The 19,805-nt window shown below is 40.9% G+C and overlaps 1 protein-coding gene across 1 annotated transcript in view; it reads right to left on the bottom strand.

The window, feature by feature from the left end:
* Window positions 1–16,828, bottom strand: part of LOC132766985 (chondroitin sulfate proteoglycan 4-like) — a 29,776-nt gene extending 12,948 nt beyond the window's left edge. Inside the window, exons 1-5 of the mRNA XM_067464606.1 lie at window positions 16,657–16,828; window positions 10,315–10,478; window positions 5,377–8,937; window positions 4,042–4,512; window positions 3,276–3,452 (exon numbers count right to left, since the gene is read on the bottom strand). Of these exons, the coding sequence (XP_067320707.1) occupies window positions 3,276–3,452; window positions 4,042–4,512; window positions 5,377–8,937; window positions 10,315–10,478; window positions 16,657–16,723 (4,440 nt within the window). The 5' untranslated portion in view covers window positions 16,724–16,828. The remainder of the gene's footprint in view (window positions 1–3,275; window positions 3,453–4,041; window positions 4,513–5,376; window positions 8,938–10,314; window positions 10,479–16,656) is intronic.
* Window positions 16,829–19,805: the final 2,977 nt, after the last annotated feature.

Genomic DNA, 19,805 nt, shown 5'->3' with positions numbered 1-19,805 from the left:
TTGAGATAGATTTGCAAGGATTGTGAACTCACGGCTGTTTAACACTAGAATATGGCTTTTGTCCCTAAAACGCTGCTGAAATTTATTTAATTATTTACTGTATCTAACTATGTATATATTGCGTTTCTCACCCCGGGGGACTCAAAGCGGTTTACAACATAACTAATGGCAAACATTCAATGCCAACATACAGTAAATAAATAAATAATAATTACTACATATACCTATGAACTTAAAATCAATTAAAACCATTGAGCATAAGACATATATAAAATTTAAACATTAGGCAAGCATAACATCATCCTAGTATAAACAGTAAAATCCCATGATCCAGAGATGAAATGAAGAAAGCTTGGGTTAACCACAAGTAGACTTTTGGATGAAAGGACAGTGCCCTCAGTTCAGTTCTGATAAATTAATTCCTTGGCTCAAAATGTGCCTAGAAGCATCCTATTCTTTAAATTTTGTGTGGGTGGTGGATCCTAATAAAGAAACAAAATAGATTGAACAAGCTTGAAGTCTATTCTGCTCTGGTTTAGCACTGAAAATCATTAAGGAGTACAGAGACTTCAAACAGACATCAAACAACATCCTGCATGAATTAGTATTTGAAGAAATAGGACAAGACATTGTATAGCCTGGAAGCATATGAATGCTTATGAAAGCATTTTGTATGATTAATTCTAGAGGCAACCAAAGAGCTGTCTTATCTCAATCGCATTCTCAACAGTAGCAGTGTTTCATTGTAGTCTTGAACAGCAGACAGATCTGTGACTGCAAGGAATGGAGCAATAAATGCATCAGCTGATGTTGAAGCCCAGCACTTCATAGATTGGGTCAAAAGAAAGGCGCCAGGCTAAATGGTTTGGAAGGAGGCCAAAAGTAATAATACCTTGGGTATCCTATTGCCGTTTGCAGATGGCTACACAATACATATTAAAAACACATGTTTACATTCTAATAAAACAGTTGGTCTTAAAGGTGCCACAAGACCCTCTTGATTTTGTGGCAACAGAATGATAATACAGTTACCCTACTTGGCCAGAATTTTCTGGCTAATTTTTTTACTCAAAACCTCCCAGCCTCTTTTGAACTGATTCACTTGGGACAGGCTCCATGCAGTCATGCTGGCCACATGACCTTGGAAGTATCTACAGACGTCAGCTCTTTGGCTTAGAAATGGAAATGAGTACCACCCCCCAGAGTCGGACACAACTAGACTTAATGTCAGGGGAAACCTTTACAGAGTATACATGGGCGCTGTGTCCATGGATTCAACCATCCATGGCTGGAAAATATTTTTAAAATTCCAAAAAGCAAACTTTTGTCTCACCATTGTATATAAGAGGTTAATTACTACACCATTGTGCATAATGGAACTTGAGCATCCACGGGTTTCAGTATCTCTAGAACCAAATCCCAATGGATACTAAGGGCCCACTTTATGTTGTGTTTGTTTCCATATCTATGCTTTTTCAAAGATTTCAGTGTAAGCTAGATGCATTTCTCCCGCTCATCAGTAAAAATAACTTCAGCAATCTGGATCATTTTAGGTGAATAGAGAAGTTTGAACAAAAATGAACACATGGCCCCCTGGTGGTTATATTTTTTATAATACAAGAGAAACCTTAGCAGGAAAAAATATATATTGTTGCTAGTTTATAGCAATATAGAAGAGAAATTTTACTGATATGTGAAGAGGTACCTATTTTGACTGCTCAAGATTGGAATCACACTTTGATCAAGTAAGATATTGTGTTCTGCAAATAGTACTCTTCTGTTAATTGGTTATGTTATTGCCAATTCATGTTGTAAAAACATGTTTTATAGCATAATTCACTGTAACTCTGCAATAATAATGATGGTCATTTAAATATAATACTTCCAAACAAACTTGTTTCATAGTTTTGTATTAAAAGCATACACATGCACTAGTTTGAACTCCTAAAGATCAGTTTATATTGGAAATAGCAACATTCTCAAGCCTCCACTAGTTGTTTGTTAGGTATATTCAGATTGCATACTGTATTGTATATGTGTATTGGCTTGCAATTTTACCTAATCTCTTTGTTGTGGGAGGGGCTGCAGACCACATGATCAGAACTGAGTATGTTCAGGACTCTGACTCCATTTTAGATCAGCAGATGCCTTTAGTAAGAACAGTTTGCTTTGAAAAGCCATGCAAAGAGCTGTGTTTGTTTCCATCAGAAGCCATTAGACTCTTAGAGAGAGTAGAAGTGAACAGTATGCTTAGAGACTTATTAGACTCTCAAAACAGAGAGAAGCTACTTAAAATCCCATTATAACTGGATTCATAAGCAAAGTGCCTGTATACTGTATACATTAAATTTTGTGAGTAAACCAACTATGTTACTTTTAAACAAGACTGTTTATGTTGTCTCTTGAGAGCATGATTTAAAGGCAAATCTATTTTAAGGGAGACTAGATGTTTTTGGGCAACTTCAAAGAACACTTCTTTCATTGTTTTTGTGCATTGACATGTTTTTGGACCCATCCAGACAGAACCTTTATTGCAGTATCTTCCACAATAAAGGAGGAGCTGTCCAGAAAATGTTCTGGACAGTCCCGGATTAATTTGCTACAAACCAGGAAAACCCTGGTTTGCAACTAATCAATTAGATAGTGGGTTTATTCTGTACCTTCTTGGAAGGTGCGGGATAAATCCACTATTTCTGGTTCTGGACTGCAGAATACAAGCTGGCCAAGGCTTGTAATGGAGACCGGGTAAGTTTTTATTACTTTTCTAAAGGGTCTGGGGGATAGGGCGTCCAGATGTTCTCTCAGGCTAGTCCTGAGAGAACATCTGAACCCCCACCCCAGAAAACGTGTGCTTTCTGGGGTGGATGTGGACAGGCCCCAGGAAAATCAGACACAGATTCTCCTGGGATGAAGGCCTATCTGGACCCAGCCTTTGTCTCTGACAGTTCAGTTTAACATATCAATTTAACAGCTAAGAGACCTAGTTGCCTTCCATGAAAGCTGGTTAAGATGATTTTTTGAAAAGGTTGTGACTTCTAACAAGATTGTGCCTTTTCTGTGACCAGTGGTTTCCAAAGAGGTTATGAATACCATTTCCCAAATGATTATGGAGATTCACATTTTCCAAAAGTTTACAGATATTATATTCATGCAAAGAACACAAACCCAAAGACATATATGAGAAACCATTAGGAATGGGAATAGAATATTATCTCTAAGAATTTCACAGACATGAAGATCACAAAATTTAGAGTCCGAAAACATGCATTACTTACCCGAAGTATATTGTTTCTCTTTATAATAGGAGCTTCATCATTTACTGGTGTAACAACCACATATATCTTTTGAGGCAGGCTTTGTTTCTGCAGATCTGTGCTGTTTGCTAAGATGGTAAAACTGTCAAAATGTTGTTCACTGTTATCATGAATATATAAGATTAATCCTTGTTTTACCTAAAAAAGGGGAGTAACCAAATTATGAATTTACAGTGTTCCTAAAAATTAAGATATTCAACAGTCACATCAGCTCAGCAACATATCATTCTGGGCCTGTTTCATTTCCATTATTACATACAATTATGGAAAACAATTCCAATTTTTAAAACAAGAAAATCTTATAATCAGAGGCAATGTAATGAGATAAGAAGAATCCCCCCAAAAATTATGTACATTCACCCCTTACATTTGCTAGGGTTAGGTGCTCAGTGAAAACCCATGAAAGTGAAAACCTACAAATTAAAAAAACACTTTTTTAAAAACTCAAGACAACACTTCTTTAGGAATCTCCAGATCCTCCAGCATGACTCCATGGTAATGTCTCCCAAAAGTTGATCTTAGAATTACTCCAAAGGACCTAGAAACTCCAAATAGTGTTCTCTCTAGGCAGGTTTAGGTCCTCCAGTATAACTCTGTATTAGACTTTTGCAGATCTGCAAAAATCTGCAGTTGTGGTGGGTTAACTGTAGTGATTTCCAAACAATAATTTGAATTATGCCAAGACTCAAAATACTACTATGCAGAATACAGTGTGAAACATCCTTACCTGTTTCCTTGTAAATTTAGTTAATGCCACTCCAGGAAAGTGAGACATTGTAATACGCCCATATTTTGGTCCTTCAATTAAATTGAATTCATAATTGAGCCCCTCAAAATGGCTATTTGCAATTTTAAGGAAAGCTTCCTCCAGAGTTATTGATCCCCCTTCAGCAACCGTGAAGTTACACACTTCCAATGGGATGAGCTTTGGGATAATGTCTACCATTATTTTTATCCCATTGACTGCCTGGATACCATTGGTCACATCCAAGGAAAACAGGTCTTGATGTTGATCAGAAGAGGTCTGCACATACTGGATGTTACCATCATTGATATCTTGCTGGGTAAACGACAAAACTGGATTATCTTCTGGTTCAAAGTAGGCTTCCTCTGATGTAAACCTCCGAAGGTACCCATAAAGTGGAGGTGATGTTACTTTGAACTCTATCTCTGATGGCATACTGTTTTCATGTACAACCTTAAAAAGTAAATGCACAAGCCATTAAAACACATGCACAGATGTATAAGAAATAAACAAATTATTTATAACAAATGAAGTGCAGGATATTCAATCAGTGACAGAGTAGTGATGAAATAGGCACTTGCAATTTTAGATATAACTTTTTGTGTTGTGTGTCTTCAAAGATCTGTTTAGAAGGCATTCGCCATTGCCTTCCTCTGGCACTGAAAAGGATAATTTGCCCAACATCAACCAATGGGTCTCCATGGCTGAGTGGGGTTTTCAACCCTTGTCTTCTAGCACCAAATCCTTGCCTAAAGAGCATAGTAAAATATAGGGGCAAATAAAGCAGAGTCACCTTGCAACTAAAAGTATGGTTGGTTTCACAGCAGAAGCTCTGCTTCCACCTGTTGATCCAGAAAAAGGCAAACCATGAAACTCCGGAGTAACTCTGATATGTACTGAAGTGTGGATAACTGGATTGGGCCAGATCCAGGACAATCTGTATCCACACTTCAAAACTACCTAATGCCAGCAGCAACTCCAGACAGTTTCCTGGCAGAACCTTGCCAGTGATATCACTTTTTTAGATCACATGTCTGGGCACCCAGTTTTGAAATCAGGAGAAATGACGTTGCCAACTAAAAAGCCGTGGCAGCAGTGGCCCACAAGAGGACGGGGCACCAGTGCTGATGTACTATTGGCCCAGATGGGCGTCTGGACTTCTAAAAAGGCTTTGGGGTGCTTCTACAACAATAGATGCAGACTGCCAGTGGATACAGTAAGTGTGGATCCATCAGAGTGGATCTGGGAATATTCTTGTAGTACACAAAAATATATTCAAAACAAAGAGTTGTTAATTATTAAACTACTTCAGCTTACCAGCAATTTTCCTTTATTGATTTTAACTGGTTTTCCTTCTTCAACCAACAAGCTGCTATTATGTACAATCACTGGTGGACGCTGATGACTTTCCAAGAATATACGAACATTCATTACAGCATCCAGCTGGACTCCTTTAGCATAAACGGTAAAATTAAACATATCAGCCAAATGGTTGCTATCATCATGCCTGTAAGTCACGTGTCCGACTTTGAGATCATGCAGAGTGAATTTGCTCAGTGTTAAATTATTTACCAAGATTTGTCCATACTTTGGAGATGAAATAATCTTGAATGCAATTTCATGATCACTTCTAATGTCTTGGTTTGTGGTAGCACTCAGGTTAGCTGTAGTGATTGTTCCCACTCTTCCTTTCTGAATCAATAATCCTGTGTTGTTTCCTAGATGGATGTAAGGGTCAGAAGCACTTATTTCCAACAATGAAGAGGTATAGTGCTTCCCATCAGTGACAAAAAGCACAAAGCGGCCATAGTTTGCTCCACGGTGTACAAACAGGACTCGCTTTTGTGCCAGGTCTTCTTGCTTGAACTGATACAGTCTGTGAGAGGTTTCATTGACAAGAACCAAGTCTCCATTTGGAATGCCACGCCTGGTGTACAACAATTGCATATCATCAAAATCAATATCAGGGTCATGGTAACAGAGATCAGCCAATGTCAACAGTTTCCTTCCATTCTTAACAACATGAAACACCTTATCTACTACACGTACTGGTTTCTCATCATTTTTCAGTTGGATAGAAATGTTAAATGTGATCTCTGCTGATAAAGATGGTTTTGTTCCCATGGCAGAGCTTACCCATTCCTCATCAGATTTTATGGCAGTAGCTGTGATACCGATTTCATCGTACTGTGTCTCAGAGTCATCATGCACATACATAAGACGCTTGTCAATTATATCCTGGTTTGTGAAACTAGTAAGATTATTGTTACTTTCTGGAGAATCAGAAAAATTAATAAGTGACAACTTTCCGTAGGAAGGGCTCTTGGTAACTTTATACTGAAAAGTCTTATTATCAATAGTTCGTGCAAATAATTCAAATTCTGTTATCAGTTTTCCTTCACCCTCAGTAATAGTAAGGCCAGTGTTTGTCAACAGAATGCTCCATGGGTCTGTTTTAATGCTGATTTTGAAATCAAAGTTATCTGAGACCACATATTTTGTAAAAATTAGAAACTGAAATGAATCCTGGGTTTCCCCATGAGGTCTACTGAGCAACTGATATTCTACTTTATTGTCAGAAATATTTTGCTGGCTAAAGCTTGAATTTATTTCCAAAGGGACATTATTAAGGAGAATGTTTCCTTTCTCAGGCAAGGACTGTAACTTATAATACAATTCACTTTGTGGTTCTTCAACATCTGATATCACAGTAAGAAGATGACTGGAGTTCAGGTATTTTCGTTCTAATTTATCAATTTCTAATGGCACATTTCTCAAGAAGTTATATCTCAACCATTTCACAGTGATAGGAAACACAAACTCTTCACTTACTGTGCTGCCAATGCTAACTTTAAATTTAAAGTGCTCCAGGACATTATCCAGCTGCATGGCTTTGAAAGTAGAAGCATATCTTACTCGGCCACGTTCAATGGAGCGTTGAGAAAAAGAGTTTGTCTTCTTCCATTCTCCACCATTATGGCGCCTCTGGATTTCTCCAAAGCAGGGTGGGTCAGTGATTTCATATCGTATCTCCAACTCTTGTTGGACAATATTGATCTCAGTGGCCAAATGACTGAGACTGATCAGGGCCACATTTCCTTGAAGCACCTCAACTCCAGTGTTGTTAACTAATTTATAATCCAAGGCTATAGCTACGACCCGCAACACAACTGTATTGCTAACTTTCTCTCCATCACTTGCTCGTAGAACAATTCTGGAATTCTTAACCCCAGTATGAACAAAAAATATATGGCCATCTTGTAAGTCGCTGTAAGAAAAATCAGTAATAGCACTTCCAGGATTTTTGGAATTTTCTAAAAATCCTGCATCTGCATTCAAATTTCCAAGGACCATAATACCAAGATCTGCTGCACTTGAGTCACTGTCTAAAACAGTGATTGTGTCTATAGTCAGGCGTTTCTTGGAGTATTCTAAAAGAAATAACAAATTCCCATTTGGGAGTATAAGTCCCGGAGCATCATTTACTGGTTTCACTGTAATGGTAAACATGTAGTCCTTGTTTCCTTTCAAATATGGTGGCATCTCCTTTTTGCTGCTTGTAGAAATGGAGAAGGTGAAATAATCATAGCTTTCTTCTGAGCCATCGTGGACATACAGAACTCTGCCTTGCCATAAGTCTAGCATGGTAAACGTGGACTCCTCCTGCTCTGGCTCGACATCCAATCTCAAGTGGCCATGGGAAGGCTGATTTTTAATTTTAAAAACAATTTGTGACTGGCGAATGCCGAGTTTCTTGAATTCCAGATTGAGTTTAATGTGCTTAGAGTCAAGGGCTGCTTGCCCACCTTCAGGAACAATCAAGTTGTTGACAATCAAAAAATGGTCATGACTTTCTTTCCCGTGGAATTTGGAAACTTCAGAGACAATAGCGGAAACAGGAGCTGCTGTTCCCACAGGTGCGACAATAGGATTTGGAGCAAAGTCACCTTCTCTTTGGCATCCAACTGAAATATCCTTGGTGATGAGGACATTCTTCAAGGACTTCCTTTGTGAGTCAATTTTCAAATCTTTCAAGCAACCTCTGAATGATCCTCCTTGAGCATATCTCCCAGAAACTGAAGCTAACCCTAGTTTCAGCACTTCTGCCCGGACAACATCACTTATTCCACCTAAATAAAGAGCCTCCTTTAGAACTGGAAGTTTACTCTGTGAGGGCAAAGGTCTTTTCACTGTTTCCCTTTCCAGTGTAAGCTCAATATGTTTTGCAGAAAATGTTAGTTTGACTGAGTGCCAGTGGTTATCGTTGACTGGGCTAAGAGAAGAAAACTGAATTCTGTCCTTCCCCTTTCCTATATGAATTTTAATGAGTCCGTTTTCAATTTCCATTGCAACAAAGTCTCCCACTGGACCAGAACTGTAGATCAACAAGCCCCTCTGAGCTGTGGTTTGCACCATGCACTCCAGGACTCCTCCTGCCTGGACATCCCACAAAGGAAAAGAAACATATGACTTTGAGCTAAAGAAACTAATGGGTTCCTCTTCACTTGCAAAAAATTCATCGCTGCAGCTCAATGACACCTCATGAATGTTTTTAAATCTAGGAGAAGGTCTCAGAGATGTTAGGATGTCATGGCTGTTAAATATCACATCGTTAATACATCCCCTGAAGTTAGTTTGAGCACCATCAAGGTAAGGGACATCCAGGTTTCCATTCCCACCAATATAGAGACCATGTTCAAAGTGTAGTTCAGGAAAAGCTCCTGGCAATTTTGCGCTAGCTTGATACTTTTTGTCAACAACTAGAGATATTGTATCTCCTTCAGAATGCACTTCTACAAGATGCCATGCTAAATCATTCATTTGAGGACTCCATCTGGGAACGAGAACCCACTCGCTTGCTCCAACATTGATTCTGACCTGCAAAAAAAAAAAAAGATAAAATAAAATAAAAATGAGGCAAGATATAAATTAATAACAAGATAGTTGAATTAATTGCACACTTAGAATATTTCCCCACAACCACTGCAATTGGAAACTGGAGGAACCCTAAATTCAAATTATATAGGTGACACTGAATGGAATATGCATGGCTAGTTCACATGTAAAGGCAAGCCATGGTTTAGTACTATGGAAAAAAGTCCATGGTATACTTGGGCTTGTATATCTCCTCTATGGGCCTTTTGCTCCTATTCCCATGTTTCTAGCTCTAAATGGGGCTTTCTGCCAAGTAGCAAGTCCACCACCACTCACTGGGCAGGCCCTCTAACTCTAGAATATATCCTGAGAGATGCTGTAGGTATCACATTCAAAGAGCAAGAATATTAGACTGGAATTAAGACCTCTTGGAACTGGTGTGGGAAGGCGAGGTAAAGAGGACAATCAAAAAACCGACTTTCCAGAGGCTTTTGAGAGTATTCTTGGCCATTTTGAAGGCATAATAGCAATTGGAATGTCCTCCACACACTTTGATTGTATGTGAAAATAGGTGATCTTTGTCCATCACTCTTACATTTGACCAAACTATGGTTTCCAATTGTATCTGCATTTAGCAACTTTCTGCAACAGCTCCCACTGCCATTGCTTGGATGGGACACTCCTAGAAGACTTGTGGATGCTAACCATAGTGATTTCAAACAATTTTGGATCAAACCAAAACACCTAGTTTGTGAACTAACCATAGTTAGACTCAACAACAACAATGAGAAAACTTGGTTTATTCAATAGAAAAGGGATATTTTTCAGTCTTCTCTATCTGTGTACAAAGGAAAGCAAGCAAGCAAGCCTAGGAGTTGCCATCATCCATTCTTCTCACGCTAAACCACAATTCAGCATTTGGTTTGAGCCAATTGGTGTCATAAAGGAATACACTACTTTTAAAACTTGGGATTTAAAAAGGTAGAATGGTAGGATATAAATATTTTATATTAATCAATAATAAATATATAAAGAAAGGATGTTTAAATTGCATTTACAGCAGTTTTAGATTAAGTGACTAGATTATTACCGTATGCACTTAAAACACTTAGTGACCAGTGCATCTCATAACCTAATCTAAAACTCTACTAACTGCAAACTGAACATTGACTTCTTTATAATTTATGCATGTCTTATTATCCAGCTACTGTCATTGAAATACTATAACTGTATGTTATTAGCACTCAAGCAATTCTGTATCTTTTAGTTTTTTATTTCAGTATTTGTTTTTAAAATGCTCTGGAATGCAGTATTGAGCTAAGAAGATAAATCTTACAATTCATTTCAATACGTTGTAGCTTTGTATGTTCATAAGCTTACCTGTACATTTCCAGAACATAATTCCACCAGAAAAAGAACTTCTTTTCCTGCAGCCAGAAAAAGCAATCCATCTGGCTTACTGGTGAGAAAACGTAATTTCAGTGATGTTGTCGGAGAGGATTCAGCAACATTTAACTGCACATAGCTTTCACCATAAAATGATGCTACAAATAAATAACAAAGCAAGTTACTATAAGTCTGTTTGTGTGAAATGGCTCTTTAACATTAGATGATTTATCTTGAACTAAGAATGTGCCAACATAAGAATTACCACAATTTTCCTCCAAGGGCAGCAAGATTTACTATGGGCTGAATTTACCATCAATGGAACTGTCAAAATGTTTTTCCCCACCTAAAACCCTCTATGCTCTTCCCATAAATTCAGAAGGTCTACCTACCCTTATCTTTCAAAGGGTTTATGGTAGCTGCAGTGGATGACTCACACCATGCCTGGTTCCACTGGAATTTTCTGTTCTACCTGTGGAAGCCTATCACTGGATCCTGTACTCTGAGATTTAAAATATAATGGCTATACTTCAAATGTGGATCACTGAAGTCCTAAAATGCTTTTGGCCTTCACTGCATGCAACTTCCTAACTATTACTTTGTTCCATGTCTCACTACTACACAATTATCAGGTCAAGGGTTGGCCTTTTTAATTCAATCATGCCTGTTTTGGAATGCCCTCACCCGAGGAACTAGGGCTGAATCTACACTGTAGAATATGTATTTATTTATATTGTATCAGGAGTGAACCAAGGGTAAAGTTGTAATGTATTTAAAAATACACACATAGTTTAAACACTTGACATTATATTAGATGCGAGTGTGGAGAAGAGCAAACCACAAACCACCTACCACAATGCGGTATGAGCCCTGCCACATGCACAATGGAGGTCCTTCTTATAGCAACGCCAGTTTCTGGTCAAAGGATTGTAGAATTAGTGCAGTCTGACACCACTTTAATGGCTATAGATCAAATCAATGAATAATGGGAGCTGTAGTTTGGTGAGGCGCCAGTGCTTTTTGGAAGAGAAGGTAAAAGGTCTTGTAGTAAAACGACAACTTCCATGTTTCCAGAGCACTGAGAAAAGGCAGTTAAATGGTTTCAAGTTACATTAATTCTGCGATGCAGATGCACCCTAGGTATGGCTGCCATATTTTTGGCATTCTGGTTAAAATCTTGCTGTTCTGTCATCGTGTCTATTTTGTGAATATATGTATTTTTCTTTTCCCCTAAGACTGTTGACCTGATATTTCCTTTTGTTGATCAGACTCTATTTTAAAAGGCTACATTAATGTAGACTCTGCAACTTTGAATCATTTGTTTTACTAAAATATTCTGGCTTTCTTATCTTAAATTTCACGACTTTGGAAATCCACATAAGAGAGCAGAAAAAATGCAATATTTTCTAAAGAAAAAGGATATAATGACGGTGGTAACTTGAAGCATTTAAAAGTTTACCTATGGTTACAGTTTCATTTTAGAAAAAAGCAATCTTGGATAAAACTCTACTGTGCTATCAAAACAACATTATAGGAACCAGGGCTGTGGAGTTGGAGATAGCAACTCGGAGGCGGGGACAAGAAACCGGACCTTCTCGGTGATGGACCCCCACCTGTGGAACTCACTTCCTAGCGAGTTAAGGTCAACTCCATCCCTCCTGTCTTTCAGGAAGAAATTGAAATCATGGTTCTGGGACCAGGCTTTTGGACAGCAGGCATAACAGCACTTTGGATGTGGAACTGGACTGGAATTTTTATATGGCTGATTATATTTTTATTTTTTTTAAATTAATGTTTTATCTATTGTTTTAAATTGTTGTATTGTTGTATTTACTATATGTTGAGGCATTGTTGCCCAGTGTAAGCCGTCCTGAGTCCCCCTCCGGGGGTTGAGAAGGGCAGAATAGAAATGCCGGAAATAAATAAATAATAAATGTGGAGCAATTTTTGGTGGAGCCAAGAGTCAATAGAAATGTTCCAACTCTGGGCTCAAAAAACAAAAACAAAAACGGTAATGCTAAATGCCTAGTTGATTGCATATTTACTTTCATAAGATTTTAGAAACATTTTCTAGTTCTGAAATTTCAATCAAATACAGATTTTTTTTTATCATATCAGAAGTGAACCAAGGGTACAGTTGTAAAGTATTTAAAAAGCACTAAGTTAAAAACTTGGTATTATATTAGCTGGTGTTGCTATAAGAAGGTCCTCCATTGTGCACGTGGCAGGGGTCAGACTGTATTATAATAGGTGGTCTGTGGTCTGCTGTTCTCCACACTCACATTTCGTGGACTCCACTTTGTAGCCCCATTTCTTAAGGTTAGTTCTGCATCTCGTGGTGACAGAGCACAGTCTGTTCAGCACCTTCCAAATCACCCAGCTATGGCTTTAGGTTCCGGGTTTTAGCCTGCCATTTTTGGACTCTCACTTGCTGAGGTGTTCCTGCGAGTATCTCTGTAGATCTTGGAACACTATTTCTTGATTTAAGGCATTGGTGTGTTGGCTGATTTCTGAACAGGAGATGGGCCAGAGATGTCACTGCCTTGGTCCTTTCATGAGACATGAGAGAAGTCTCCCCGAAAGGACTGCAAGACATCCAGGCGTCCCCTGGGCAACATTTTTGTAGACGGCTGTTTCTCTCACACCAGAAGTTACCAGAAGCAACCTGCAGCATGCAAATACAGACTGAGCACCCCTTATCCGAAATGCTTGGTACCAGAAATGTTTTAGATTTGATTTTTGGGAATATCCTGATGATCCACATAGTGGTGAGTGAACATTTTGCGCTACCACTTTACTACAGCAAATATACACATAAGTTGGAATCAGAGTTGAAGAATAGAAAATGAAGTAGCAGGGTAAAAGTTTTGGTGACCTGTTCCACAGCAATGGTTGGAACGCTGAAATCTCCTCAAGTGGGAAACAAAATATGCTAGGAAGGAGCTGGGCTATAATATTTATTTATGTATATACATACACATACCTAACATATTTTGTATATATGTCTATACCAAAACTGAATCATAGGATAAGTATTGCTTAAGCTGGCTGCTGCACTGATGGTACTCATTAGTTCCAGGATGAGTAGATTTTTTTTTTTACCAGTCGGACTTACTGATTAAAAACCTACTATCGTGTTAATTAATGGGATGGGAGGAGGGAGGATCCTGAACGAAATGAATTCCCCCCTCTTCTGCATTCTTGTTGTGGGTGGATGTGTAATGATTTTTGACTGCTGAGAAGGAAAGATATAAACAACCCCACCTGGCATGTTGATAAGGGTGGGACCACACCTCTCATGCACTCACCCCACTTTTAATACATATGTACAGAACAATTGCTTTGTCCCTCAGTGTGCTTGTGTAGCAGTTTTTTACTTTTTGCTTTGAATTAATTTCCTTACAGCTCAACAGCAATCAGAACAACGATCTACTTCTCAATACAACACATACATTTCCAAAACACTGTTGTGATTATAATTAATATTCACAGTTTATCCAGCTATATTCAAAGCTTGCTAATTACCTTTTACTCACCTTTTTTGACCAAATTACCTTCCCAAAATTAGGGCACCATTAGATTCGTGTAATATGATTTTTTAGGGGGGGTTTCAGAGTTGTGAAAATTGAGGTGCACATTAGATTCGATGGCACATTAGACTTGAGTAAATACAGTAACAGTATTTAAAGTTCCTTATATCAGACAGATGAAGAAGCACTAAGTAACTACTATACATGCCAACTCTCCCTCAAGAGTGCATCTACATTGCAAATTTAATGCAGTTTGACGGCACTTACATCTTGAATCTCATTATTACATCTTGAATCTCATGATTCGGAAATCTGATTTTGCACATTCTTTTGCCAAGAATGGAAAAATGCTCCACAATCAATTCGGTCCCTAAACAAGTTCAGGCAAGATTTACAACCCATGTTATCATCTTGAAATGATTTCACAATAGCCAGATCCATTCACAAATTATGCTTTTGCAGGATGATCTGCACTGCTGAAGGTGGTAAACTTTCAAGGTTCACAGGCAGAGATTAATCAAATTCAAAGGTTACCAACTTTGGCCTCAACTTTGACAAACCAGCATCGAATAATGGTTTTATGGCACAAATGGTTACATATGAAACTTTTGATGCCCCTTCTACACTGCCCTATATCCTAGGGTCTAATCCTAGATTATCTGCTTTAAACCAGATTATATGAGTCTGCGCTGCCAGATAATCCGGGATAAGAAGATTTTATTTATTTATTTCTCGTGTCAGAGCAGCCAGTCAAATATATTACATTTCTAACAGAACAAAGCAAACAAACAGAGAAAATACAAAATGTGTGAATTTGGTAGTTGGTTAAATGTCCTTTGACCAGTATCTGGCCACTTGGAGTGCTTCTGGTGTTGCTGCAAGAAGGTTCTCCATTGTGCATGTGGCAGGGCTCAGGTTGCATTGCAGCAGGTGGTCAGTGGTTTGCTCTTCTCCGCACTCGCATGTCGAGGATTCCACTTTGTAGCCCCATTTCTGAAGGCTGGCTTTGCATCTCGTGGTGCCAGAGTGCAGTCTGTTCAGCACCTTCCAAGTCACCCAGTCCTCTGTTTGCCCAAGCGGGAGTCTCTCATTTGGTATCAGCCATTGGTTGAGGTTCTGGGTTTGAGCCTGCCACTTTTGGACTCTCGCTTGCTGAGGTGTTCCAGCGAGTGTCTCTGTAGATCTTAGAAAACTATGTCTGGATTTAAGTCATTGACGTGCTGGCTGATACCCAAACAGGGGATGAGCTGGAGATGTCTCTGCCTTGGTCCTTTCACTATTGGCTGCCACTTCCCAGCGGATGTCAGGTGGTGCGATACCAGCTAGACAGTGTAATTTCTCCAGTGGTGTGGGGCGCAGCCACCCCGTGATAATGCGGCATGTCTCATTAAGAGCCACATCCACTGTTTTAGTGTGGTGAGATGTGTTCCACACTGGGCATGCATACTCAGCAGCAGAGTAGCACAGTGCAAGGGCAGATGTCTTCACTGTATCTGGTTGTGATCCCCAGGTTGTGCCAGTCAGCTTTCGTATGATATTGTTTCTAGCACCCACTTTTTGCTTGATGTTCAGGCAGTGCTTCTTGTAGGTAAGAGCATGGTCCAGAGTGACTCCCAGGTATTTGGGTGCGCTGCAATGCTCCAGTGGGATTCCTTCCCAGGTAATCCTCAGAGCTCAGGATGCTTCTCTGTTCTTGATAAGAAGATAATCTGGGATCAGATCCTGGAATGTAGGATACTGTAAAGCCAGCCAGTTTCTCCAGAGAAAAGGTACTGATTCAGGGCCCTTCCAGACAGGTCCTATCTCCCAGGTATTTTGCTTTAAACTGGATATGAGTCCACATTCCAAATAATATGGGATAAGAAGATAAACTGGGATCAGATCCTGAAATATATTGTGTAGAAGCAGCTAGTTTCTCCAGAGAAAAGGTATTGATTCTGGTCCTTTCCAGACAGGCCCTATATCCCAGATTTTTGCATTAAACTGGATTATATGAGTCCGCACTCTCAGATAATCTGGGATAAGAAGATAATCTGGGATCAGATCCTGGAATGTAGGATAGTGTAGAGAAAATCGATTTCTCCAGAGAAAAGGTACTGATTCAGGGCCCTTCCAGACAGGCCCTATCCCCCAGGTGCTTTGCTTTAAACTGTATATGAGTCCACACTGCCAAATAATCTGGAATAAACAGAAAACCTGGCATCTGAGCCTGAGATATAGGGCCTGTTTGGAAGGGCCCTCAGGTCCCTTCAACGCTGCCATATATCATCCAGATTATCAAATCAGATAATTCACATTATTTGTTTTGAACTGGATTATATGAGTCTACACTACCATATAATCCAGTTCAAAGCAGATAATCCGGATTTTAAATGGCAATGTAGAAGAGGCTTCAAAATTACATCAAGGAGACCCAGAATACTGAAAAAAGTAGTTGTTGTTGGTGTTGTTGTTGTTGTTTCCATCGCAGACTCTTCCTCCTCTGCACCCTCCCTTCGTTCTTCACAGTCGCGACTGAAACCCATTCATTCCTCCACCCACGTGACTTGCTGCTAGGCAACGGCCGATGACCCGCCCCTGATAGGCCATCCGTTGCCACGGCAACCGAGCGTGGAATGTTGAGTTGTAGTCCGCAGGAGGAAAGCGGAGCATTCCCATCCCAAGCCTCGCGAAACTACAACCCCCAGAATTCAATAGAACGTTGCTATGTAAATGAGAGCGGAAGTAATGCCTGTGGATAGAAGGCAGCTCTAGGAGTTTGCAGAAGGGAAGAGGAGAGGGAGAGAAAGGCGGTCGGAGGGCCTACCTGGGAGGGCCTCTCTGGGCAGGGCGAGCAGCAGGAGCCACAGGGCGCCTCCGAGGGCCAAGGCCATGCCGCCCAGGCCTCCCCTTTTGCGGGGAAAGGCATGCGGGAGGGAGACCCCCGGGGACAGAGGCAGGCCGCGGCGCTGGGGATTGACTGGAGCTCCGCCCGTGGGCCGCCCACCGACAGCTGCTCAGCTCGGGTTACAAGACGAGGCCCAAGGAAGGGGGAAAAGGGCAGGCGCCGAGGGTGTTTCTGCACTGTGGAATTAACCCAGTTTGATACCACTTGAACTGCCAATGCAGACGTTTGTCGTTTGTACCAGCACTCTTTGGCAGAGAAGGCGAAGGACCTTGTAGAACTACAACTCCCACTAGTGCAGGTATGGGCAAACTTGGGCCCTCCCTCCAAATGTTTTGGACTCCAACTCCCACCATTCCTAACAGCCTCAGGCCCCTTCCTTTTCCCCCTCAGCCGCTTAAGCGGCTGAGGGGGAAAAGGAAAGGGCCTGAGGCTGTTAGGAATGGTGGGAGTTGGAGTCCAAACATCTGGAGGGAGGGCCCAAGTTTGCCCGTGCTTGGTTTACTAGCAAAGCTGAATTACTGTGTTGTGGAATGAAGCACGAAGTGTGTCACCAACATGGTGCCGATGCCTCAGAGCCACAAACCCACCCTTCAAATCCAGTCCCTTTCTTCGCCCTTCCAGACTGCCCTATATCCCAGAATATCAATATATCCTATATTCTATATTCCAGAATATCAAGGCAGAAAATGTCAACAACTTAAATCAAATAGTTTTCTAAGATCTACAGAGAACACCTCAGCAAGCAAGAGTCCAAAAGTGGCAGGCTCAAACCCAATGGCTGATACCAAATGAGAGACTCCCCCTGGACGCACAGAAAACTGGGCGACTTGGAAGGCGCTGAACAGACTGCGCTCTGGCACCACGAGATGTAAAGCCAACCTTAAGAAATGGGGCTGCAAAGTGGAATCCACGTCATGCGATTGTGGAGAAGAGCAAACTACAGACCACCTGCTGCAATGCAACCTGAGCCCTGCCACATGCACAATGGAGGGCCTTCTTGCACCAACACCAGAGGCACTCCAAGTGGCCAGATACTGGTCAAAGGACATTTAATCAACTACCAAGCTTGCAAACTTTGTGTTTTGTTTGTTTGTTTGTTAAAAAATACAACACAACTCTGGTCTGCTCCTGACATGATAAATAAATTAAGACAGAAAATCCCACATCTGAGTATAATAATAATAATAATAAAACTTTATTTATACCTGCCACCATCTCCCCAAGGGGACTCGGAGCGGCTTGCATGAGGCCAATCCCGACAACACATCAATAAAAGAAAAAGCAATAAGCAAAAACAATACAATTAATATAACTCACATGTAAACAATAACACACAAGGATTTAAAAACCTATGGCCAGGCCAAACGTAATAATTTAAAATTAAAAAAATAAACGCTGGGCATGAACAGAGGAAGGATGTATCTGATAGGAGGGTTTTAAAAGAAATGAAGGGAGAGCAACCCAACGAATAGTTCAAGTGCTTCTGAGGACATTTTGCTGGGGATTATTTCCTTATTCCGGGAAGGCACACTGGAACAGCCACGTTTTCAGGCTCCTCCTAAAGACTGCCAATGTGGGGGCTTGCCTCATATAACCCAGTTCAAAGCGTATATTGTGGGATTTTCTGCCTTGATATTCTGAGATAGAGGGTGGTGTAAAAGGACCCCCAGTTTCATGCTAACGAAGAGGTTTGAGTTGGAAGGGGCCATGGAGGTCATCTATCGGAGACCCTGGCATGCGGAAGGGTGCAGATTCTAGATCCACAGCTGTATAATAAAGTAGTGAAGAAAATGTGTCTTCTACAACAAACCATGTAAGTGGGTTGCTGTGGGTTTTCCGGGCTATGTGGCCATATTCCAGGAGGGTTCTCTCCTGATGTTTCGCCCACATCCATGGCAGGCAGCCTCAGAGGTTTGTGAGGTCTGTTGGAAACTAGGCAAGGGAGGCTTACATATTTGTGGTATGTCCAAAGTGGGCAAAAACTCTTGCCTGGTTGGGGCAAATGTGAATGGGTATAGGGTCGCAACCTGTGCTGGATGGGGTTACACTCCCCCTGAAGGCACAGGTTCGCAGCTTGGGAGTTCTCCTGGATTCATCACTGAGCCTGGAATCCCAGGTTGCAGCAGTGGTCAGGGGAACTGTTGCACAATTAAAACTTGTGTACCAGCTGCGCCCGTACCTTGGGAAGTCAGACTTGGCCACGGTGGTCCACACTCTCTTTACATCTAGCATAGACTGCTGCAACACACTCTATGTGGGGTTGCCTTTGAAGACTGCTCGGAAGCTTCAAATAGTCCAATGAGAGGCAGCCAGGTTAATAACTGGGGCGGCATACAGCGAGCATACAACTCCCATGTTATGCCAGCTCCACTGGCTGCCAGTTTGCTACCAGGCACGATTCAAAGTGCTGGCTTTGGCCTATAAAGCCCTAAACGGCCCTGGCCCAAATTACTTGCCCAAATGCATCTCCCCCTATGAACCATCGCGGAAATTAAGATCCTCCGGGGAGGCCCTGCTTTCCGTCCCGCCATTGTCACAGGTGCGATTGGTGGGGATGAGAGACAGGGCCTTCTCGGTGATTGCTCCCCGGCTATGGAACTCCCTTCCTGGTGAGATCAGGTCGGTCCCCTCCCTCCTGTTCTTTAGAAGGATGGTAAAAACTTGGCTATGGGACCAAGCTTTCGGGACAGGGCAATAAAGTGGCAATAGGAAAGATGACCAGGCCAATTAGATTTGACGCGGATGACTAGGGCGGTTTTAAATGGTGTATTTTAATATTTTGATAAATGTTTTTTAATGTTTATGTATGTGTATGTGAATTTGTGTCCCAGCATTGAATGTTTGCCGTATATATGCTGCGCTCCGCCCTGAGTCCCCTTCGGGGTGAGAAGGGCGGAATATAAATGTTTTAGATAAATAAATAATGTTGCAGTTGGCCACCTTGGATCCCTTCCACACAGTCCTATATCCCAGAATATCAAGGCAGAAAATCCAACATTATCTGAGTATGGCCTCATATAACCCAGTTCAAAGCATATATTGTGGGATTTTCTGCCTTGATATTCTGG

This window comes from Anolis sagrei, chromosome 2 (assembly GCF_037176765.1).
Source record: "Anolis sagrei isolate rAnoSag1 chromosome 2, rAnoSag1.mat, whole genome shotgun sequence".
NCBI lineage: Eukaryota > Metazoa > Chordata > Lepidosauria > Squamata > Dactyloidae > Anolis > Anolis sagrei.
Note: the sequence above shows the minus strand (reverse complement) of the source record. Positions and strands in the feature narration are given on the sequence as shown.